The sequence below is a fragment of the Rattus rattus genome, chromosome 9, assembly GCF_011064425.1.
Source record: "Rattus rattus isolate New Zealand chromosome 9, Rrattus_CSIRO_v1, whole genome shotgun sequence".
NCBI lineage: Eukaryota > Metazoa > Chordata > Mammalia > Rodentia > Muridae > Rattus > Rattus rattus.
In genome coordinates this window covers 12,095,358-12,121,469 of record NC_046162.1, presented here as the reverse complement: position 1 = coordinate 12,121,469, position 26,112 = coordinate 12,095,358, and the positions used below count along the sequence as shown (strand labels likewise).

The 26,112-nt window shown below is 38.8% G+C and overlaps 1 protein-coding gene across 1 annotated transcript in view; it reads left to right on the top strand.

Annotated features, from left to right (window-relative positions):
• Positions 1-26,112, top strand: part of Atf7ip2 (activating transcription factor 7 interacting protein 2) — a 46,608-nt gene that overhangs the window by 10,129 nt on the left and 10,367 nt on the right. The window contains exons 3-9 of the mRNA XM_032913695.1: positions 1,829-1,947; positions 3,982-4,116; positions 5,675-5,773; positions 7,575-7,729; positions 16,762-16,832; positions 18,487-18,548; positions 19,549-19,615. Coding sequence (XP_032769586.1) covers positions 1,829-1,947; positions 3,982-4,116; positions 5,675-5,773; positions 7,575-7,729; positions 16,762-16,832; positions 18,487-18,548; positions 19,549-19,615 — 708 coding nt within the window. The remainder of the gene's footprint in view (positions 1-1,828; positions 1,948-3,981; positions 4,117-5,674; positions 5,774-7,574; positions 7,730-16,761; positions 16,833-18,486; positions 18,549-19,548; positions 19,616-26,112) is intronic.

Below are 26,112 nucleotides of genomic sequence, written 5' to 3'. Positions count from 1 at the left end.
AATGCCAGGGAGTCTAATGCCCGTTCAGGTGCTTTTCAGACACACACATGATTCACTGATGATACATACAGTCAGCACCCTCTCTTCCCCAGAAGTCAGCCATAGTCTGTTTACACATCAAGTTAAATTATGATTTAGGCAAACTTGATTCAGTTAAATGATATCCACTATATCTGAAGGAAAGTGAAATGTTACCCCTTCAAAAAAGGTTTAATCACTTTTTCCGTGAAAGTATAATCTCAAAAGGTAGTCTAGGGGTTGGGGATTTAGCTCAGTGGTAGAGCACTTGCCTAGCAAGCGCAAGGCCCTGGGTTCAGTCCTCAACTTCAGAAAAAAAAAAGGTAGTCTATGTCAGGTGGTTCATTTTAACTGTGTCTCTTGTTATTTTAAGGCTTTGTTTATTAGATCATAGGTTTTTATTAAGTTATTGTGTATAACAGGTTTCACTATGACATTTTTATACATGAAGTATTTTGATCATATTTGCTCACAACCTTACTACCTTCTTTATTTCTCTTTTTGAGGATTCCCTTCCTCTTCAGACTGAGAAAATAGCTTTATGGTAGATCTCTTATCTACCCTGACCTTGATTTCTAACACAGCCAAAGAGGAAGAGGATTGAAACTAAATAATCTCTTATACCTTCATAGGTGTCTGTTGTGATCTAATGAGCTTAATTACTGTTGCTTACAGTAGCATGGGTATATTACTAGTGGATACACTACTAAATCAAGTGTTTTCCCCTCTTTCTGCAAGCATTAACTGCCAATAGCTTCTTGGGAGCTTTGTAAATCCCCTAGAGAACAGGTACATTAAGTTGATAAATCTATTTCTTTCCATAGAATTGATTTACAGATCATATGCCGAATAAGAGATACTAGACACAGTTAATTCATATGTATCTGTGTATGTGCCCAGCTACAAAGAGCTACCAGGAGAGAAACCAAGGAATTAAAAAAGAAGTTCTGGAGTTGCGAAATACCAAGATAAATTTTATTAGAAGTAGAATACTTATGTTAGTTGATTAAAATTCTGATTAGGGCCAGCAAGGTGGATAAGCAGATAAAAGTGCACATTCAAAGCCTTGTGACCTGAGTTGTGGGTTCCAGGAACTCACAAAAAGGTGGAAGGAGAGGTGACTTCATAAAGATGTGACCTTCGCACTTAATGTGATTGCATGTTCACAAACATGTATTATGTACGATGTACACATGCACACTATAGAATCTTTTGTTTATGTTTAGAGTACAGAATAATTATTTTTAACAAGATAATTTAAATTTCCCTGAATAGCTTCATCAAAGTAATGGATTCCTTAAGTGCCCATATATAGATAGATTTAAATTACACAGTTCCTTTAGGGTTTTGTTTTGGGGTTTTAATTTGGTTTTTAATATTTTGATTATGTATTTGGCAGGGTTCCTTTTTCTCTCATGTGTTTTGTTTGGTGAGACAAGGCCTCATATAGCTCAGTCTGGCCTTGATTCTTGATCCTCTTACTGTCTCTCAAATGTAATTTGAACTGTGTGACCAGAATCCTATCAAAGATTTCTTTGTTAAAGAACATTTTTATGGAAAACTTTTAAGCCTTTTTTTTTAAAGGTAGAGTCTCATTATGGTAGCACTGTCTGGCCTTGAACCCACAGGGATCTACCTGCCTCTACCTCTTGAATGCTGGGATTGAAGTCATGTACCACAATGCCCGGCTAAAGTATAATTTTAAAAAATTTTAAGTACTGCTGTTGAAACATTTTAGTTTTTCCATTTGATTATACTCCTCCTTCTCCGGAAGGAATATTTTTATCTATAATCTTTCTCTCTCTCCAAGGCCATAATCAGAAGATGTTTTCAGAAAACAAAGAAAATGTTAAGGTCATGAAAACTTCAGAGCAAATTAATGAAAATGCTTGTGAGGCTCTGGAAAGGCATACAGCACTGCTAGAACAGGTAATGTTTGACTTAAAATATTTGCCTTAGGAACATATGATTAGTAAAAAATGTTGAAAGGGCTGGAGAGATAGCAGAAGTTAGGAGAAGACCTGAGATCAGCTCATAACCTGTAACTCCAGCTCTAGGACATCTGGTGCCTTTTCCTTCATGTGCACATACCTACACATATACACAGTCACCCCCCTTCCCCTCCCTCTCCCCCCCCTCTTTCTCTTTCTCATGTAAAACAGTGTGTCTTAAGTGATTGGTTTGTGATAAAACGCCATGAACAAAAGCAGCATGAGGGGAAAGGATTTATTTTACTTACACTTAAGTATCACAGTAAGTCACTGGGAAAAGTGGTCAGAGCAGGGACCAGGAACTGATTTAGAGGCCATGGAGGAATGCTACTTACTGGCTTGCTTCCGATGGCTTGGTCAGCCTGCTTTCTTATAGAACCTAAAACCACTAGTCCAGGAATGGTACCACCCACAATGGACCAGGCCCTCCCCCATCAATCACCAATTAAGAAAATCCCACACGGGGTTGGGGATTTAGCTCAGTGGTAGAGCGCTTGCCTAGCAAGCGCAAGGCCCTAGGTTCGGTCCCCAGCTCCGAAAAAAAAAAAAAAAAAAAAAAAAAAAAAAATCCCACACTGGCTTCTACAGACCAATCTCATGGAGGCATTTTCTCAATTGTGGTTTCCTCCTCAGATGATTCTAGTTAGCTATATCAAGTTGACATAAAACTAGCTAGGACATAATTCAGACAAAAGCATAAGAGTTAAATGATTTAGATTACCAATATATTCAGGAATGTTTCTAGACCAAGTAAGTATTCTACTGAATTACATGTCTGTAAAGGTCTTGTAAAAAGAGATGGAGTTTTTAATTAATAGGCTGCCAAATGTGTAAGTCAAACATGGGATGACTTTAAGCTTTACTTACAGTCCAGCGTTTCGTATTGGTCATGGGCTTTTGTGATCAGCAGCAATAGCTCTTTATTGCTTGCCTTACAGTTGTTCACTATTTCATAGATGCAGACAACCTAGTAGTCTCTGTTGGAGTCTTGATACATTGAAGTTACACACCTCTTCTTCCAAACTAACCCAGGCAAACTGCTTTTTAACACTGTTAAATATACTTCTTATTTTCATTTTTGCCCAATGATGTGTTTCTATGTGGCCTATCTGATCAACTGTGAAATGAAATATAGTTTCAGACTATGCACAGTGGTACATTCCTTTAATCCTCAGCACTCAAGAGAGACAAAGGTAGGCAAGCTCTTGGAGTTTGAGGCCAAACATGTCTCTAGAGTGACTTCCAGGACAGCTAGGCTATATAGAGAAACCCTGCCTCAAAGAAATAAGACAAAACAAAAACAAGCAACAAAAGGCCGGGGGTGGTATAATCTTCAGTTCTGATGGGATAGCTGTATCTGGATATGTCTTGATGAGCCTGATTGTTATTGGTGTTATTAATATATTATTGGAAACAATAGTCAACTGGAACTATATGAAGTCAACATTTTAAAGATGAATTTAATTTTTTACGTGTTTATGTGCTAAACATTAGATGTGCTGTGCAAAATTTAATATCAATTTTTATAAAACTTACTGATATAGTAGTTTTTCATTATAAAACATCAGGAAAGAGTAAGGCAATTCTTAAGCAGTAGACAATAAGCTGGGCATGGTATTGACCTTTAATCTAGTGCCTGTGGACCTGTGGTGCAGGTGTCTTTTAGGCTGAGGCTAGTCTGGTCTACTACAGCCTGACTGGGTCTGTATAGTGAAAAAGTCTTGTATCAAAAAAGTAGGAGTGAACTGGAGAGGTGGCTCAGAAGTTAACCAACACTGGCTTTTCTTCTAGAAAGTTCCAGCACCCGCATGCTACTTTACAGTTCTGTTAGTTCCTGCTCCAGGGGAATCTGATGCCCTCTTCTGGCATCTGCAACCTTGCACATGCACACAAAACATAAAAATAAAAAGTAGGAAATGAAATTGTTTTAAAAATTTAAACTTGTGTGTTTTGGCTTTTATTTAAATTCTAGGTTAAACATTGGATTCGACAGGAAATCTGCACGATAAACTGTAATTTATTTGATAAAAAACTGAATGAATTGAATGAACGCATTGGGAAGACCCAGTGCAGAAGTAAGCATGAAGCAATAGCTGGTGAACTCTTTGTAAGTTTCTAATTTCATTTTCTCCCTTTTAATATGTGTAGAAGGTGGTTATATGCTGTATGTTGGGAGAGGGAGGCAATGAAACAGTAGTTCTCAATCTTCCTAATGCTGCCGCCCTTCAGTACAGTTCCTCATATTGTGGTGACCCCCATCCATAAAGTTACTTTTGTTGCTACTTCATAATTGTAACTTTTTTACTGTTATAATGTTGCAACCCACAGATTTGAGAACCACTGCAATAAAAGAAGACCAACTATTTTAATTTAAGGTTTGAGAAATAGTCTTAGTTCTACTAGGCATTCTGTATTCATTGAAGGTTATCTGTGATATGTAAGCATTTTCTTTCCATTTGATATGTGCCTTATTAGAACTTACATAATTTGTTTTAAGAGCTTTCAAACTCTGCCTTTTTAAAGAGATTTCTAGGATTACTGTCTGATATTTTTGACCAACATCAATTTTATTGCAGACAAATTAAGTTTCCACTTTGGTTTTATTGAGGTTTGATCTGGCTATATGTGGTCTAGGATGACTTTGAATCCTTATGTTTCTGCTTTAGTCCCCTTCATTCTGGAATTACAACCATGTACCCTTAGAACAAGCCCCTTCCATTCTTAACTCTCTTACGTAGCTGATTGTCACTTATCAGTTGTCTACATTTTGGGTTCTGTGTCTATACTTACTAACTGCACATGTATTTTCCTTCTAGTGTGGTGGGGTATCCTTACATAGCCCAGCTACCCCACTGCCCTGGAATTCACTGTGTAGATTAGGCTGACATCTCAGTCACAGAGACCTGCCTGTCACTGCCTCCTTAGTGCAGAGAGTAAAGGCCTACCCCATTATAGACAGACGGAAAATACGCAGGGAAAAAGTGTATTGAACAGAAACCGTCTTTTGTCTGGTCAGTGTCCCTGAGCAATACAGTGTAACAGCTCTAGTAACATTCCGTTGTATTCAACACTGTAAGTAAAGGTAATTTAAAGTGCACAGGAGGATGTGTGTATAGTCTTAACATCTGCAGATTTTTGTATCTGTAGGACCTGGAACTATCACTGCATGGATAGCTAGTGACGACACTGGGGCTGCTGATAGATAGAGCTAAACTGTAGTGCTAACATAGCTAGTAGTAAGTCTGAGTTTGGTCCCCAACATACATAAACAGAGAATACTGATGTACAACTCTATTACCCAGAGATAGAGGCAGGAAAACTAGGAATTCAAAGACATCTTTGGCTTCACAAGGACCACCCTATCAAGGCCACCATGAAATACATAAGACCATACCTACAAATAAGTAATAAATTAATAAATGCATTTAAAGAGTAAAGATGCTAGCTGAGAAGATGGAAGAATGGGGGGCATTCCCTGCTGGGGTGGGGCTGGAGGGTGGGGTCATCAGCTTCTAGAATCATGAAAAGTAATGAAGTAAAAGAAGACCTTTTCATTTATTTGTATAGGTGCCTGCATTTTACAAGACGACTTGTTCAAGTAGTTTTCATTCCTTTGTAGTATTTGGTACACTGGTTTGGTATTCATTTAGTTTTCTTTCTTCTAGATAAAAATAAGAAGACTTCAAAAACGTATCAAAACCGTATTATCATCTCAAGGAAATTGTTTGGAACCAAACACATTACCCAGTAACACAGTTTGTAAGGTTCGTATAAACACATAGTCTGCTTGACTTGTTGGATTATAAGATGTGAATATATGTCCAACAAGGACAGAAAGCTTGGATACAATATTGGCTTCTTGTTTTTTAAACTTAAATGTGAAAAAAAATACAGAAGTGATACTGAAGGAGGGACTGCGTAACAAAAAGGAGCCAGACCTTGATGATCTGGGAAATTCACAGCATATCCAGAGCACAACTCTAAAATAAGGTTACTGGACAGAAAAAACAGCTCTGGGGTAGAAGGATATGTATATGACAGGACAAAAAGGTCACGGTATTTGCCACTTATTCCCTTTATAGTCACTCTACTTAGGTTAGTATGTGCATCCTGGCTTCCTCTGAGCTGTAGTTTCAATAACAGCTTCCTTAATGGCCTTCATGTGCTCTTCTACTTGGACTCATTCTTTGGGCTCCACACGGTCACCTGTGCTCATCGTGCAAGTGCTGCTTCAGTCCTCACTGCTCTTAGCCTGTGTTCACCATCTGTGATGGTTTACTTATGCTTGGCCCAGGGAGTGGCAGAATTAGAAGGTATGGCCTTGTTGGAAGAAGTGTGTCACTGTGGGGGTGGACTTGGAGACCCTCCTAGCTGCCTGAGGATGCTCAGTCTGTTTCCTGGCTTCCTTCTGATGAAGATGTAGAACTCAGCTCCTCCTGCACCATGCATGCCTGGATGCTGCCATGCTCCCGCCTTGATGATAATGGACTAAACCTCTGAACCTATAAGCCAGCCCCAATTAGATGCTGTCCTTTATAAAACTCATGTTGGTCATGGTGTCTATTCACAGCAATACAACCCTAACTAAGACACCATCCCAGAGTGGATTAGCCGGCTGGCTCTCTGGTGTGAGTGCTGCTGCTGCTTCAGTAGTCTATGTCCTGCTACTAGCTTATTGTGTGAGGAGATGGCAATATTGCCTTTGAAGTAGATTTGGTTGACGTTGAGGCCCCATTGTTGAACTATGCTTGCTATTGTTGCTAAAGCCAGTTAGACTTCATCTGACCCAACTGTTGACACAGCTGCCACTATGGTTTATGAAATGGATTGACTCTTCTGCTATTAGGTTGGGTTGGCACCACTACTATGTATGAGAAAAGAAGGATGGATAGATAGATATCTGCTATCCTTATAATCTATATGGATGTATAGAGAGTATTCACTGTAGTCATGAGGTCTGTATCTACTTTCCCTTCTTCATTAAACCTTTAAGAAGCTTTATGCTTACCCACTGAATTATTTACAAGACTGTAAAGTTGTAGTTAGAGTAGAGAAGAGGAAGAGAGTGGATCTATGTTACCTTGTCCTGGAAGTGAAAGGGCATCAGTAACCTGCTTTGCCTCTCGATGCTGCTTGAGCAGATTCGTGTATTAAATTGATTTACCTGGTATAATAGCACTTTAGGGTTCTGCCTACCTTAGTGTTCACACCACCCCTTAGAAAGAGCCATGCTCATCTCAGCTGAGGCCTGGAATCAAATTGAACTTCAAGGCTTCAATATAACAATTGGAAGTTAAAGATCACTCTTTTTATTTTAGTTTTTAAAACTTAAACTACTAGAAATAAGATGTTGTCTAAGTATCTCAGTGTTTGTTTGCCCTGTTTTCACAGTCTAGGTTTCTAATGTCATTGTTAATTCCTTGATTCATTTTGGCAGAGAAATCACCTTTATGGCCATCAGCCACTGAATTACATACCATTTAATATTTTAACATATATATTCAAGACTCTTCCATGTGAAACTTTACCTTCCACTCACCTGCTTTTTCCTCATCCACTTAACAGGTTACAGATTCTGCGAATTTGAGTGTGACCCAAAAGTCAGTTAAAAGTCAAAGTAAAAGAATGTCTTCTGTGCACCATACGCCTTTTAACTCTTCAGAAAAAGCAAGTAGAAAGATTAATTTGCCATCAGCTTGTGTTGAGTTTGTTTCTGAAAGGTAGGCATTTCTATAAAAATGCATAGTTATTTATCTAAATATATGTTTATAGTTACATTAGTTAAATATAAAATAGTTTAAAACATCACATTCACATCAACATTCTGAAGGAATTCAGTTGATTCTCTGAGCTTCTGTTTTGTTTTAATCCCACTTGGGTCTTGAACTGGTCGGGTGATGGGTCACTGTGCTACCTCCTACCTTTGTCACAAAGATGCTCATGTTTGGTTCCCTCCATTCTGAAAGTGTTACTATGGTAACATCCAACGAGGGTGCACTTAGTTATCTAATTATAAATAAAGCACTGGTGTAGACTGAGGGATTGGGCTTGGTCAAGAAGAGTGTTCTTAGAAGCAAAGCAGCAGTGGTTGGTGGTTTTGGCTTAGATCAGTGCAGTTCTAAGCGGTGTAGTAGAACATATTGATAGTCTTTGTTTTTATTTCTTTGAGACAGGGTCGGTCTGTGTTACCCTGGTCATCTGGTGTTTGGACCTTAACATATAGTTTTGACTTTTCTAGAGCTACCCTAGTAATTCCATGTTACTTAGTCCTGCATTTTCATTTATTTTTATTATTTTTTAATTATATGTGTGTCTGTGTAATTATGTGCACATAAATGCAGTTCAGTGAATAATGTCATCTCCTAGGAGCTGGAATTCCAGCTAGTTGTGAACCACCCAACATGGAATTCTTAGCCTCTGAGCCATCTCTCTCCAGCCCTTCTTTTTAAGATGTATTTTTATTGTTTTTAATTATGTGTTGAGGCCTTTATTTTGGTGTTGAGGAAACTATGAGAAGGCATTAGATGAGAGCAGTCACAGTGAATCTTGTTGACAGCATATTCTGAAGTCGCTGAAGTAACTGAAAGGAAAGCCAGTGCTGCTGAAGCAGGTGAAGAAGCTGGCCCTGCAGGCAGTGGCGCTGCAGAGCGAACGCGTTCCCTCCCATACCGTGGGTCCTGTCTGCACAGGACTCTCACTGTACGGCCTACTCCAGTAAGGATTGCAGGTTATGCAGGTGTTTCAGGCAGTTATGCATCCTTTACAAATGCATAAATAGTATGACAAACATGCTACTTGGCCATGATGACCCTTGTGTTTTGTCATTTGTTTTTTGTTTTATTATTTGTGTTTGTTTGTTTTGAGATGGTGCTCTTTATTTACTGGCTAGGTTGAAACTAGCCGTGTAAATCAGGTTGGCTTCAAACTCAGAAATCATCTTACCTCTGCCCCTGAAGTACTGAATTAAAGGCATGTGCCACCACACTTTGCCTCAGAAGGTGAGTTTTATAAAACATTTAAGGAAAAAACAACACAAACATTAAGTAAACTCTTGCCAAAATATATGAAAAGATGCTTGTTCAATTGTTCAATTGTTTCATAAGATATGAACCTTCACACTAAAACCAGTGTTAAAAATCTTGTATATATGAAGAATTAGCCACAATAAATCCATTCATCCTAAGGAAAATAGAATAATCAGTAAAAGTTGATTACATCAGAGTAGTACTGGTCAAACTATCAGATTAGTGCAGCCTGCATTAACCTTCTCATAAAAGGAGACCTTAAGCCAGGCTCTCCCAATAAGGATTTGAGTTTTTTTTTCTCTTGTTTAAAAGTCATTGTGGTCTTAGATAAACTGTTATATAGCATTAGATAAGTAGGACAACACTCCAGCATCAGGAGCTGAGCAGAAACTTATTTGTATAATCTTTATAAGACAATCTTTTATTTCCCCCTATTCTTGTGACACAGCTCCAGTCTCGAATAGACTCTCAGGTGTATCCTATAGTCCACCTCTGAGATGTTTTATTGTGATTTTGGACTTCATGCCAGTCCACTATGATTACTAAGCACCTTCTGCTTAGCACAGGCACTCAGGAAATAGAGGCAGGCAGAATTCTGTGAGCTTGAAGCCAGCCAGGGCTACATCTCTTTGTAGCCCTATCTCTAAAACCCAATACTGCTTATTTAGGGGTCAGTGAAATGGCCCAGTAAGTAAAAACAAACTTGCTTTAAAGCCTGATGATTTGAGTTCAATTTTTGGAGCCCACATAAAGGTTTCCGAAGAAGAGCTCCATTTTACAGAGTTGGCCATCTAATCTTTATCTTTATGCCATGACGTGTGTCATATGTGAATACTCACATATACTTACATGATAAAGTTTAGGGCTAGAGATATGGTTCTACCAGGAGGAGCATTTACTGTTCTTTAGAGAATCTGAATTCAGTTTTTAGTTGCCCACATTGTATATTAGAACCATCTGCAACTCAAATTTCAGGGGATTCAGCACCCTCTTCTGGCATTCAAAGTATCAGACATACACAGTACGTATACATATATGCAGGTAAAACACACAGTGAGAGACACAGCCAGAATACAGCAAATACATAGGCGAATGCCAGCAGCAAACCACTGAACTGAGAACGGGACCCCGTTGAAGGAATCAGAGAAAGGACTGAAGAGCTTGAAGGGGTCGAGACCCCATATGAACAACAATGCCAAGCAACCAGAGCTTCCAGGGACTAAGCCACTACCCAAAGACTATACATGGACTGACCCTGGACTCCAACCTCATAGTTAGCAATGAATAGCCTAGTAAGAGCACCAGTGGAAGGGGAAACCCTTAGTCCTGCCAAGACTGAACCCCCAGTGAACGTGATTGTTGGGGGGAGGGCGGTAATGGGGGGAGGATGGGGAGGGGAACACCCATATAGAAGGGGAGGGGGAGGGGTTAGGGGGATGTTGGCCAGGAAACCGGGAAGGGGACACATTTGAAATGTAAATAAGAAATACTCAAGTTAATAAAGAAAAAAAGGAAAAAAATAAAGTAATAAAGCTTAAAAACCACTATTTTTAAATTCAGTTCTCTTTCTCTTCTATCCCTTTCCTTCTTCACATCTTGCTAGGGGTAGAACTAAGGGCCTAGCATATGCCAAAGTGCTCTACTGTTGAATTAAAAAATGGGTAGTGGGCTTGCTACCCATTTCAATAGTTTAGGTTCTGAATGAAAGGCTCACGCTCAACCTTTATATTTGAACATGCCTATGGTGGCTCAGTAGCTGCTTTATTACTTACTAAGTCCATGTTTTAGCTTGGCTACTCTGGACCCAGGGGGCTGCCCAACTAGACCACGCTCTGCTGGCTCCTTATATCTGAACTGTTTAACCTTGACTTCTTTTAGCTATTTACTGTTTGAATAATACTGAAAATTCTTTATAGAATTAAATAAATCCTGGTGACAAATTCCTATCATCTCAGCATCCTTGAGGATGAATCTTGTCAGATCTGCATCTTGGTGTTTCATTCTGCAATATATGAATCTTACAACCAGTTTTTAGTTCTATAAAGATATTCGTATGGAATGTGCAAGGTGCACAGATAAGTTAAGGGGGATTTTTTCTTGTTTGAACAGGTAAAAGACAGCTGTCTTGATGAGTCAGTTAGATCAATAACCAATTGTAATAAATCTTCTTTCATGCCACGTGAAGAATGGCATGATCAATTTTAAGTATTTTGTAACCATCAAGATTTATTGACAAATTTAGCTGAAGTTTTGGTTAGAGGCATTCTTTTTTTTTTTTTTTTTCCATCTTTATTAACTTGAGTATTTCTTATTTACATTTTGATTGTTATTCCCCTTCCCAGTTTCCAGGCCAACATCCCCCAGCCCCTCCCCCTCCCCTTCTATATGGGTGTTCCCCTGGCTAGAGACATTCTTATGTCTCAGCCAATTTCAGGATTGTTCCCCTGTGGAAGGATCAGCAATTATGCTACCTGTCCTGTTTAGTCATCCTGAATTTTTCTTTCCTGTCTGTAGGGAAGATCTTCAGGGAGTCTTCCCCTATCATATCTGATACATATTACTTTAGAGTGGGCCAAAGCCTTTTCTCCGTTCCTGTTAATACAATACAGAATCTCTCTCCCAAAATAACATATCCTTGGTCCAGTAACCCAAAATTGATTGGTTCAGTTTTGTAGCCTCCCTTTTCTTAGGGCCTGCTCTGTTTTGACCTTTCTCCCAGAGGATTAGTAATGTCATTAATACCATGAAACTTATAACCACCTTCATTTTGATAATTAAAACAACTCAAAGTAATTAAAACAATTTTAAACAATTATCATTATCAGTTGAGATAGGGTTTTTCTCTATCTCTATACCTTTGTTTCCTACTTTGTGATCAAATGCCTGGCTTTGTTTTTCCAAGTATAAACAACTACCACTATTTCTCCCTTTTATCCTTAAGACAATAAAATTTTCCTTTATTCCTCCCTTCTAAGGAGATTAGTATCTGTAGATATATAATTATATCCCTTTTCTCTTATATAACTTTAACAATTAAGACAGTGTAATTTTCCTTTATTTCTCCCTTCTATGGAGATTAATATTTGTTGAGATAGGGTTTCTCTCTATCTCCATGCATTTTTTCCCTACATTTAAAATCAAAGGCCTGAATTTCTTTATTTTAAAAACACTTAAAGCAATTACCACTATTTATCCCTTCCATTCTTAAAACAATGTCATTTTCCTTTACTTCTTCCTTCTAAAGAGATTAGTAGCTATGAGTATATAATTATATCCCCTTTCTCTTTAAATAACTTGGATTAACATCCATTCCTAAGTATTTGACTTCAATTAAATTCCCTTTTATTTTCTGTATGAACCTATTTTCAGGATAATTTATGAATGAATGCCATGCTAAGCTATCCCAGATTTCCCAAGAATTGCTTGTGAAACTTTGACTTAATTTTCCATCAACTTCTCCATTCCCATCTTGTTCAAGCTCTCTGCAGCCTGCCTTTCTCCCAGCAGGAGCCATTAGTATCCCTGACTTAAGCTCTCACAGCAGCCCAGAACCTGGGAGAGTGTCCCATTGAATCACTAGCCTGCTGCCCATGTCCCTGGGTCAGCCTGGATGTGTCCTAGCTTTAAGCCACAAACCAAGAGTCATTCATTCCAAACTAGTATGAACTTCTCCCCTAGTTCCAAACCTGCCTGGCTTAAGGAGAAACTACATGGCTTGCCTTGGCTTGGCTGAGAAACCCAATTATTCCCAGCCTCTTTTTTTTTTTTTTTTTTTTTTTTGGTTCTTTTTTTTTGAGCTGGGGACCCAACCCAGGGCCTTGCGCCCTAGGCAAGCGCTCGCTACCACTGAGATAAATCCCCAACCCCCCAGCCTCTTAATTTTAAAGGGAAGGCATGCATGTTCCATTTGGGAATTTCCAAAATTGTGTTCTTGCCAGACATGTTGGACACCATCTGTTGCATTAAATATTTTTAAAAAAAAATTCCCAGCAACAGGTTCATTCCCCACCTCAGTAGTTTACGTTCCCGAATGAAACACACATTCATCCTTTATATTTTAATATACCTTAAGCACCTCAGTAGGTGGGCCACTGCCTAACCATGAGGTTACTCCCAAGTTACTCTATGTTCTATCTTGGATGCTCTGGACCCAGAGGGCTGCACAACTGGGCCATGCTCTCATGGCTCCTTCACATGGTGGCCATGCCCCTCTGTCCTGCACTCTTCTCAGGCATGGTGTCTCTCCTCTCCTCCACATTCTCTTGGATTTCCTTCCTGTCCCAAGCCCGAGAATCCTAAACCCCACCTATATCTCTTCTCTTCAGCTATTGGCTACTGGCTATTTACTAATCAGAATTAATTGGGGGCACTGTCCTTCAGTGCTTATGTGCAGACTCTCTCCTGCAAACAATTTTGGGAACCCAATTAACATTAAAATTCAAGCAGCATTAGGCCAAAAGCCCACTACACTCTACCACTTAGCTACATCTCCAACCCTATACAATTTATACGTTTTATAAACAGGGAAACAAAAGCACACTAATAATTAGCAAGTCAAAATCCAGAGATTTAGTCTCTGGAAACAATGTTCTTATCTACCATATGATAACATTTCATGGAAAAATTATTAATTCTATATATATTATCATAATGGTAGGAAATATGATTGGAGAGATGGCTCAGAGGTTAAGAGCAGTAGCTGCTCTTCCTGAAATCCTGAGTTCAAGTCCCAGCAACCTCGTGGTGACTCATAATCATCTATAATGAGATCTGGAGCCCTCTTCTGGCATGTAGGCATTCATGCAGGCAGAGTGCTTATATATAATGAATAGCTAAATCTTAAAAAAGAAAAGAAAAAAAATCCATGAATGGTGGGAAGTTTGGTGGCATGCAGGTAGACCTGGTGCTGGGGAAATAGCTGAGTGTTCTAAATCCGTATGGAAAGGCAGCATGCAGAGAGAGTAAGCCACTAGGCCTGGGCTTGAACTTCTAAAACCTCAAAAGGGGTGGCCCTTAGTGACATACTTCCTCCAACAAGGCCACACCCTCAATAATGCCATTCCTTACGAGTTTTGGGGGATCATTTTTATTCAATCCATGACAGCATGCATGTTCTCACATGTATGAAGCTAAGAGGACAGCTTTCAGGAGTTAGTTTTATCCTTTCTTCATGTGTGTCTCAGGATACATCAGCCCTGATGACAAGTGCCTTTTACCTTCAGATCATCTCATTGGCCCAAGGTACATATATCATTAATTGAATTCTAGCAAAATGTAACAAGAATATTGAATTTTCACAAAATAAACCATTGAGAAATACTAGGAGTTGCTGAGCATAGGACTACGTACACATCTGCAATGCTGTGAGGAAATGGAGGGAGGAAAGAGCACAGCACCTCCAAGCCAGCAGGGCTACCTCGTCTGTCAGAGATGGAAGCATCAGTGATGCCTTGCCTACTGTATGCCTCGTGTACCAATCACTAGTCTGACTATTGCCACCATTACTCTACCGCTGGTGGGATCCAGCACCATGAATTGGTTTTGCTTGTTTCTTGACTTTGTACACATGGGATCACAGTCATGAATAATGTATCTCTTGATTTCTTTTACTCAACATTGCGGTGTAAAATCCATGGATGCTGTTGCTTAACTGCAGTGGTTATCCCTGGTTGCTAAATTATGTCTTTATCAATAGACCATGATCAATCCACAGTAATGTGGGTCAGTTGCAGGTTGGAGAAAATGTTTGGATATATGAAGAATAATAAAGACTTCCAGAGTTAGACAAGTGTGGGTAAATATGAAATACTTTTTGTTTGTGGAAACTTTTTTTTTTAGACTCTGTTTCACTGTATAGCTGTTCGGCTGGAACTTGTTATATAGACCATGCTGACCTCTGAAATTATCTGCTGCACCACCATGTCTGGCCTGAAAAAGCCTATTGGAATTGAAACATTGCTATTTGCTGTATTATCAGTAAACCAAAATATGTGTAAACCCTAATTAGACCACAAAGTATTGCCAAATTATAGGAGACCTAAATAAAGGATAGAATGTGTCACGCTCATGACTTAGCATGCTGACCGTTGTTACGATGTTGCTTGATACTAATTGTCATCTATGTTTAATGTAATATCAAGATCCATGCTATCAAACTGAGTAAAACTTAGAGAAATAAAAAGACCCGAATGGTAAATAATGCCCAAAAACAGAAACAAGGTTGGTAGACTCCCTTCATTCAGGACCTACTAGAGCAGTAGTAATTAAGGCAGTGGTTGCATGGAGAAGCATGTAGATCAATGTGTACGTTAATGTGACCCATGGACTCCCTTAATTTGTAAGGAAGATGTCATGGTAATTTATAAAGAAAATATTCTCTTTTTTAAAAAAAAATATTCCTTGGGATAACTAGAAGGGAAAAGTGTCATTCTTAGCTACATAATGAGTGAGACCAGTTAGACTCTATAACATGCTGGCTCAAAAAAAATTAATAATACTTACGAATAATACTTATAAACTTCAGCTCATTTTGGTTTTGGTTTATTTGTTTGTTGGTTGGTTGGTTGGTTTGGTTTGGTTTGGTTTGGTTTGGTTTGGTTTGGTTTGGTTTGAGACAAAAGTTTCTCTACATAGCCCTGACTATCTTGGAACTCGCCCTGTAGACTATGCTAGCCTTGACCTCAGAGATCCACAGAGATCTCTGCCTCCTGTACCTCCTGTACCACCACACCTGGCCCTCAGCTCTTTATATATAAAATTTGAATCAAAGTGAATCCTGAATATAAATACTAAAAATACGACATAAGATTTTTTTTGAGTTATGCAAAATTAATCTAGCATTTTAACAATGTAGTTACTATATTTTAACAAAATTCTTAATAAAAATTCTATGTCATAAAAGTATGGGTTGAAATGGTAGCAAGAATTTCAGGCTTAGAATTAGTGGTAAAGTAGTGGTAGCTATAGTCTTGTAATTTTTGTTTCTTCAGTCTAGCCTCCTGAGTGCTGGGACCACTGATAAATGGAATGCCCAGCCTCAGTCACGTGTCCTTTAAAAGTCTGTGTCTTTATGGGTCTTAATATTTTTTTTTTGGTTATAAATATTTTTATGAACAGAACTCTGCATTAAAGTGATATTTCATATACTTATGCATCTGGTATATTAATATATTGTAAGTACTGTGACTGTATTCCTACCAAGTTTTATGTATCTATTACTGAATTTTCTTGTACTTCAAAAGAACATATGGGTATGGGTCTGTGCCATGTCACTTGTGGGTGTCAGAGGACAAAGCATTTCTACTCTAGGGGTTGCTGAGACTGAATTTATTCAGGCCATCAAGTTTGACATCAAGGGCCCTAACCTGTAGAGCCATCTTGCCAGCACTCCACGTGCTGCAGATCATATAAATGAACTGATAGTACATGAGGTTTGTTAAGTATTTAATTTTATGTCCTCACACAGTAGTTCAGGTAAATCAGGTAGGGCTGGTTCTACAACTCACTTAGCAAGTTAAGGTAATTATTGCCAAGGCTAATTAATCACCTGAAATCCACGTGATCTCCACAGAGAGAACTGATTCTTACATGTTGTCCTGAACTCAAAGATAAATTAATTAATACATTTGGTAAATAGCATTATTAAATAAGAAATTAGAGGAGTTCTGACCATTAACTGCAGATTAAGCCTGATAATGCATGCTTTTTTTTTTTTTTAACCATTTTAGTAACGATGATGTTATGTTGATTTCTGTGGAAAATCCTAATTTGACAACTCCAATTACATCAGATCCAACAGGTATGACCTATCAAATTAGAAAGCTTAAAAATGAAGAATGAACAATGGCTTTTTAAAAGATTTTTTTTTTATTATTATTTTTTTTTAATTTTTTTTGGAGCTGAGGACTGAACCCAGGGCCTTGCGCTTTCTAGGCAAGCGCTCTACCACTGAGCTAAATCCCTAGGCCTTTTAAAAGATTTTTATTTTTATTTATGTGTATGTGTGTTTGTCTGAGTGTATACCTCATGTGTGTGGATGCCTGGGAGGCCAGAAAGGACAGTGACTCCTCTGGCTGGAGTTGTGGGCAGTTATGAGCCACCTTTTGTGGGTGCTAGGAACTGAACTCTGATCCTCTGGAAGATTAGCAAGTGCCCTTAACCTCTAAGCCATCTCTCTAGACCCATTACCTTTTTTTTTTTTTTTTTTAAAAAGATTTATTTATTTTATGTGAGTACACTGTAACTGTCTTCAGACACCAGAAGAGGGCATCAGATCCCATTACAGGTGGTTATGAGCCACCATGTAGTTGCTGGGAATTGAACTCATGACCTCTGGAAGAACAGTCAGTGCCCTTCTGAGCCATCTCTCCAGCCCAATCCATTATCTTTTAACAAGGTATAAAATTGTCAACTCAAATCTTTTAGTTTATATCTGTGATTACAGACTTTAATACCTTATTAAAATCAGTGATTCATTAATAAAATTGACTTTTTTATTCTTGTATCTATCGGCTTCAAGCCTTTTGCTTGCTTCATTACTGTGTTGATCTAATGTTACATATTTATCTAATGCTTATACAACTTGTATGCGTATCTGCTTTGTTTGCCTTTTATTGGTGGTGGTGGTAATTTGTCTGTCGATCATTTAACAGCCTAGTTTAGATTGAAAGTTTATTCTTTAGTAACTATTTTGAACTTTTTTTTTAAATTTCTTTTGGTTTTAAAGATTGCTTTTTGTTTAAAAATCTTTTTAAATGACATAGGTTACCCTTGTAGAACTCTGCTTAAAATGTATCTGTATGTTGTATGTGTATGTAACATTTCATTCACAAGATATAAAAACTGTAGGTAAGGAAGCACTGAATTTCTGATCTTCCTGCTACCACTTTCCAGGGGCTGGGGTTATAAGCATTTGCCAAAATACCTCATTTTGTAGAAAATTTTCTAGCTTTCCTAACTTTAAAATGGCATATTGCTTGCCCACCATTTCTTATTCAGAATTTCCTATGTTCATGTCAGGTTTTGCTGTGTTGGAATATTTATATCTTAATATCAGATGCTCCCCTACCCCACGTATAAAACTATTTATCTCAACAGTTTGTAAATTAAAGCGCTCTAGAGAAACGGGGAAGTGCACATTGTAAGAAGGTGCTCCTCAAGCGCTCAGAGCCCTCAGACACAGTTGCAGGTGCTAAGGTGAATACCGTCTAGAGAGAAGTGGGCCGCCAGACAGGCGTAAAGCTGCAGGCACAAGTGGGCTGCATTCCATCCACGTCAAAGTTTTAAACTTGTTTATCAGTTTTCGGGATAAATTTAGTTCTTTTATTATATAGTAAATCAGTATCCCTGTCGTTGTTTGTGTTTGGGTGTTTGTATTTGTATTGCAAAGTCCATGTTTAATAGTTTAATACATTTAACTGGATGTATTCGTGTTTTCTATTCTTTTCTTCCAGAAATTAGAAAAAATAAATCAAGAAATGTCAGCAATTCTCCTAATGTCAGGAGTGAAGTTGCGGTGAGTGAGTGCTGCTCTCTGAATGTCCTCTGGGTGTTCATGCTGTGGGAACTGCAGTGTTGCAGCATGTTGTAGGGAGTGAGTTTTGTTATCCACCTTTAGTCTGGGTGAACTGCCCCATCCAGTGACACAAAGTAATGTAAGAGTAGTTTGTGAATCCAGATTCTAGGCCAACTTGCACACGGAAAAACAAGCAGCTACATAGATTTCAGAAAGACACACATCTACCAATCCTTTTTTTTTTTTTTTTTTCTTTTTCTTTTTTTCAGAGCTGGGGACCGAACCCAGGGCCTTGCGCTTGCTAGGCAAGCGCTCTACCACTGAGCTAAATCCCCAGCCCCCATTGAGATTCTTAACCATATTTTCAGACACTGGAATATTTTATCAGTGTCTCTGTAGTAGGACTATCTTGGACCCACCAATGATATAATGACACAGAGGCTTTTTAATATTTTAAAGCTTAGGCATTTTACTGGACAGTCTCACAAGTACAATGCCTGATACTGGTACATGTCCCACCACATGGCCAGCTCTCCGTTTGTCCCATCAATTCACCTCTGTAAATCTCCTGTGTCTGTTCCTTTTCCCACTGTCCCTCTCTACCTAGAAGTTCCACCGTCCACTTCTTGCCCTGGCTATTGGCTGTCAGATCATTATTACAGCCAATCAGATAAATTTCTAAGTTGCCTTAGGCAGGTGAGGAAGAATGAATATTTGCAGAGAGACTGGTGATGGGCCATAGAATTAGCAAGAGCAGATTCCTATCAGTGTTCAGCAGTTGTACATACAGAGCTGCACCATCATCACACAGTGAGCCCCAACAAGTGAGAGAACATTGAGGACCCACATCTGATCAGGTGGAGCTGGGTTAATTTAGGAGTGACAAGCTTGAACAAGGCCAAGGTTCAGTCCTTAGCACTGAAAAATAAAAATGTGTTTTCCTATTTTAAAAAACGTTTTTCTGCTGTTAAACTTAATTCTTTTTACAAAATCTTTTCAGCCTGTAGAGAAGAAATTTGACTTTGTTATTGACCTGACAAGAGAAGGCCTGTCCAGCTACAGCATAGGTATGGGTGCCTTTACAGCCTTCTTTCTAAGAAAATGCATGTGAGTTTATGTGACTGCTAGAAATTACAGAACTGTCCTGCCACCAGTGCTCCCTCAGGCTACCTCCTTAAAGGCACACGTACCATCTACCCCATGTCCTTAGTCCTGGCAGCCATTGATCTGCTTTCTTTTCTATAATGAGATCATTTCAGCGTGATTATGCAACACCTCTCATGAGATTGGCTTTTTTCTCTGTGGTTCCTTGGCAGGTTATTTATGTTGTTCTGAATTAATAATAAGTTCCTTTTATGGTCAAGTAATAGCCCAGGTATAATCTTTTTATCTGTTCGCCCTTTAACGGATACCTAGGTTGTTAGAATATTGTAAGTCTCTTCTCCCCATGTCATACATTTTTCTTCATAATAACAGTGCCAGAGAGGATGTGCATAGAATCAGGAATAGAGGAATGTTATTCATATATCATTTGAAAATGAAGATTTGTGACAACACTTTTCTGTACCTCCAATTTGAATCAAAAGATACAGTTTTCTAGGATTGGAAGTCAATCATATACTCTCATTCTGAGTGCTGAGAAGAATAATCCACACAGCCAAGAAATTCAGTCAACTTCAAGCAGAATCAAAACTGAGAATACCATATCAACACACATGCTCATTCTCTTAAAAACCAGCAAGAAAATTACATATGTTAGCATTGAACCATTACAAAGGTGATTAGCATGACCTCGGTACAAGGCTGGCATACAAATAAATGCCTGATGCTTCCACACTGTGAAAAAAGAAAAAGATGCAATCAAAGTTGAAACAAAGGCCTCACAGATTTGTCAGCTAGAGCTGTGTAAGCCAAAAGAAAATTGAATGTATCATTAACAGGCAGGAGGGGGGTCACTCCCATCATGAATCTGGATCATCAGGAAGTTCACAACAACCATCTACATAGAGCAAGCAAATGTCTTTCACTCTAGAAAGGCACCAGCCTGAAAACAGAAGAGTAGCCAAAATGTCCACAGCCACACCAGATGGTATCTTTCTATTTGTTTTTATTCAGAACTCATTTTGAAGGCCACAAGACTATTGGCTTCTGTGTGGTTTATGATTCTTTGGATTATGCAAAGAAAAACAAACCCAAATACAAATTTTAAAGACCTGGCCTATGTGAGGGGGAAAAGGCCTCAAAAACAAAAAACAGCAAAAGGGATACAAGATCTGAATGAAAGGGGAATGGAAAGGGCTGTGGCTACAAAGGCCAACACTGTTGCTGCCAAAAGCAAGACAGGCAAAGATGTTTCAGTGACTTGATCAGTCAAGGTTTACGAGTTAAGGCCATCTGGGCAATGTGAGATCCTATCTCAAGGACAAAAATAGAAGCAATATTAAGGCTTTTTCAGATAAGCAAAATTAGTTGCCAGCAGATCTTCACTGTCACAAATAAAGGTAGGGATGTGTGTGCATATGCACCTGTGAATACTGTGGAGGGCCAGACGTTTATGTCAGGAAGTTTGTAATGTAGTCTCTCTGAATCTGGAGCTCAGCATTTTAGCTGGGCTTGTCCAGCAAGCCCTGTGGATCTTCTTCCTATCTTCACATCCCCAACACTGGGATTACAGATGGTTGTGCCCAGCTTTAATGTGAGTGCTAGGAATCCAAACTCAGGTCCTCGTGTTTACATAGCAAACACCGTAGCCACTGAGCCATCTCCTGGGCTCTAAAGGAAGCTCATTAAAGGAAATAAGATAACCGAAAAGTGAACTCATATTAAAGAGTGCTAGCCAGATTGTGGTAAAGTAAGGATGGATATGGTAACACTTCAAGTAGAATAAACCTGTTATGGCAACAAAATGGAGTTTTGAAGATACACAATCCAGGACACTCCACAACAAAACAAAACAGAATCCAAAGCGGAAAACAATTACATTGATATAAATAAGGAAATAAGTGAGCAAACAAGATACCCTAAGTAGTGTTATCATAAGGGAAAGTAAACCCATAATGAAATATAGGGCACATCCAATAGAACAGCCAGAATGAACGGAAGGTGTTATGTTGGTGCAGGCATGTAGCAACTTGGGGTTCTTTGTAACTAAGAATGGCTAAACAATTTAGTTTGGCAGTTTCTTAAAATATTATTTACAGTCTTGTATGACTAGCCTTGTCTGTCCATATATTTCTCCAAGAGAAAAGAAAACCTTCATCTAAACAGACTTGATTTGACAGGGTCTAATTAAGTGGCTAATCTGGTCCTTAGAATTTTACCTCAGTTTTCCAAATGCTGGGATTATAGCTACATATAATAAAAACATAAATTCTCATCACAGCTTTATTTATAATAGGTCAGGACTACAAACAGCTCTATGCTACACCAACGGATGAATGTGTGTGCTCGTGTGTGTGTGTGTGGGGTGTGTGTGTGTGTGTGTGTGTGTGTGTGTGTGTATCTTATCTGTATAACTTAACAATCAAGAAATAATTCCTATATTTGAAATTCTTGAAAAGGCAAATCTTTTTTCAGTGCTAGATATTGATCTCTTGGCTATGCATGGTACTTCAGTGCTCTGTCACTGAGATACATCTAATCAATCCGTGTGTGTTTGTGTGTGTGTGTGTGTGTGTGTGTGTGTGTGTGTGTGTGTGTGTGTGTATCTATCCTAGAACTTACTCCATAGACCAGGCTTGCCTCGAACCCACAGGCTGCCTCCCAAGAGCTGGGATTAAAGGCATGTGCCACCATACCCAGCTTATGTATAACCTTTAGTGACAATAAACTACTGATTTTTGTGGGGTCAGAAGTGAGATAGATTGAAAGGAATATCAAAGAACTTGTGTTGATAAACTGGACATAATATTACATGCACATAATTCTCGTACTTCAGAAGCAGAACAACAGGATCAGGAGTTCAAGGCCAGCTTGAGTTATGTTAGACCTTGTCTCAAAAGACAAACACAGACAAGAGAAAGAACTTTGAGGTGGATAGATAACAGTATTCTATACCTTGTTTTGGTGGTGGTTTCAGGTTTCAAAAGTATATATATATCAAAATTTAGAAAGGGTCTATCTTGTTGGGTGTGAATTCCATCTCTGAGTAGATCATTTCAAAAATACAACATTAAAAGGTTAAGTTGAAACTAGAGGCCACAATTTTCACCTTAAAGTAACATGGTTCTGGCTGCTGTTACTTTGGGAACACAAAACAGTAATGCTGCTTTTGCTTATCTCATGTGTGTGTGAGTGAGCTGAAAGTATTCTAAGACATCGTCATCATAATGACAACAAATGACACCACCACAAGGTTGAGCTTCTCTGGGCCTGTGTGGCTTTGTCCAGGGCTTGTTGATTATTACTTGGAAATAAGTAGTGTTACTCCTGTGAAGTGTTTGTTAGGATTTTTTTTGTATTAAACTATTCACGGTTGTTTTATCATTTTGTATGATGATTTATTTGAAGACTTCGATCTTAGCAAACTCAGCGTTGATTAATTAAAGCATCATTAAAAACCTACACACATTCTCAAAATTAAGATTAAAAAGACAGTTTCTTAATACCTGTAAAATAGTTGGCCATGGTTGCATGCATATTTAATCCCAATACTTAGAGGCGAAGGCAGGTGGATGGTAGATCGCAGAGTTCTAGGGCAGCCAGAGGTACATAGTGAGACTTTATCTCAAATACAGACATACACCTCTGTGTGTGTGTGTGTGTGTGTGTGTGTGTGTGTGTGTGTGTGTGTGTGTGTGTGTGTAAAACTAACTGACAAGTGTAAAATCTTAATAATCTTTATATATCAAAAGTAAAGTACAAACAAATCGTTGAGGGATTGTGGTGATGGGGCAGGGGTGGTCATCAAGCTAGACAAACCTCACGTGGTAATTACTGACCTAGCCCTTGTACTTTACAGTGTTATCTAAGCATTTTAGTCCTCCCCGTAGGTTCTCTACCTACCTGTTTAAAACTGTCCACAAACCTTGCTACATCTTTCCCTCTGTTCCACCAAAGCTTCTCCATCCTCCCCACCTCTTCTTTTTCTTCCTTTCCTGTTATATCTGTTTTTCCTTTCCTCTTCCCTTTTCCACAATCAACTTCTTATATTTTATTCCCTCCATAAGAATACGTGTCTCAGGAGAGAGTACCCTAGCTTGTGAGATTTTCATTTGGGGATTCTTGTTTGAATTCCTATGCTTGTGTATGTTACATATTCATATATGTTTGTAAATAGCTTTGTGTTGTAGACCTGATTGATCTAACAGAACATCCTACCTCTTTTGTCACTTACTGTAGATCCCTTTCCCACATCTAAACACCTATTTCCTAGTTGCATAATGAGGGATTTACCCTTAGAGGAAATTTTTATCATCTTATTGGAAAATTTTGTGAATTTTCTGTCCAAAGTATATATTCATATGAATTTTGTGCTTGTAATTATATCTACTGCCCAAGGTGTACAACTGTTTAAACACTGTGGAATTTGTTCCAGGCAAATCTTATTTATTTCCATTTTCTTGTAGTGCTGGGGCTTCCTCACTAGTGGTAGACAAGTGCTTGCTCACTGAGATACACCCCCAGCTCTAAATTATACTGTCTTCTTCACAGAAAGCCCATCCTTCACCCTGAAGTCAACTTCGAAAGCTGTTTTAAGATCAAAAGAAATAATCCCAGTGGCAGAAAATGGAAATGAGGTACTAACCTGAAATGCTGGGTAACGATGTTCACTCTAGCAGAGTGGGGTCTATCTGTTTACTCTGGAAACATCTGAGCCACATTTCAGCTTAGGAGACACTGGAATGGCTTTTCATAAAGTGTTTTTGTGAATCTACTTATCTAATAAGAAGAATTCAGTTAAGCTTTCAGAAACCACAGAAATGAAAACACAGTTTTTCATTTATTTTAGGAATAATAACCATTGTTGATGAGGCTGTTGGAGAATTACTACAGTATTTGGAAGCAGAATGTTGAAATAAGATGGTTTGTTCTCCAGAATGCTTAAGACATCCTTCATTATGTTTTAGTAATATTCCACAGTGTAGAAATCATTCTTGTAGCTGCTTGGAATGTGGCTCAGAGGTAGAACATTTACCCAGCATGTGCAAGGTACTGTGTCCAGTTCCTAGGATCATTCAAAGCAAAACAAATTTCAACCACAAAAGAACCTTTTGTTTTGAAAATATTTGGTCTAGAGGCCAGGAGGTGGCTCAATCATTAAGGAAGACCGGAGTTTGATCCTATAACCCATGTTTAAAAACTAGAGAAGCCAAACTAGGTGGCACTCGTTTGTAATCCCAGAGCTGGGAAGGCAGAAACAAGTGGATGGCGGGAATTTGCTTTCCAGTCAGAGTACCTTAATGCAGGAGACCCAGGACCCAGCAAGAGTTCCTGTCTCACAAAAGCCATATGGATGGTTCCTGAGGAGTAGAGAATGTGAGGTTGTCCTCTCTGTAGTGTGAATACACTGACCAGCATGCACATACACACACAAACCACAAAACATGAGTCTAGCCTCGTTTTTTGAAATTTTACTGCTTTGTTGAAGATTTGAAGAATTAGAAGTAGATTTGTAGGCCTAAGCTTGACCACTTTTGTCTGTACTCACCAAGTGATCTCAATGAACTTTCTTAAAAATGTGTTTGTAGGGTTTTGGTTCATTTGAACACCTTCCACCTCTCCCAGAGCCACCAGCACCACTCCCTGAGATGGCAGACAAAATCCAAGACACACTTCCTCCCCAAAAGCCTGAGCTGAAAGTGAAGCAAGTCCTGAGGCCCTCAAGCATTGCCCTGACATGGAACATTCCCAAGGTCAACCCCAAGTGCGCTCCTGTGGAGAGTTACCACCTCTTCCTGTACTATGAGGGCTCCAATCATTTGACTTGGAAGAAAGTTGCAGAAATTAAAGCTTTACCACTTCCAATGGCTTGCACTTTATCTCAAATGTTAGCTTCTACCAAATATTATTTTGCTGTCCAATCAAAAGACATTTTTGGGCGATATGGACCATTTTGTAATATCAAGTGTATTCCTGGGTTTTCTGAAAACCTTACCTAAAAGTCCTCAGTGATTTTGTGTTGTCTACATACTATGTTTTCATATATGAATGTTTTGTTTGCAGTGCCTAACCCTGTGCATTGTAATATCTATCCTGTGTTGCAGTTGTGAACCCTTTGGGGACAGCCTTACATGTGTTATAATCGTCTTGGAACTGTGTGTGTTTCTAGTGTGCATTCAGTATGTACTTCTGTGGTGTTTTCGTACACACCCATCATGTACTCAGGTTGCCACTGTCTATTTCTATGGTGGTTATGGAATTGCTGCTGTGTCTGAAACCCTCAGGTACAAGCAGCCACTTTTCCCATTCTTGACAATCAGCTAAAAGCAAAACCAACCATTTGCAAAGGTAGGTGACCCTGGATGCATCCCTGCCGCATGTAGTATACAGAAATTCTTTCTGTTGGTGTCTAATGCAACTATTGGTTTGTACCCTTCGTTTTTGTCTTTATTTGGCTGGTAGT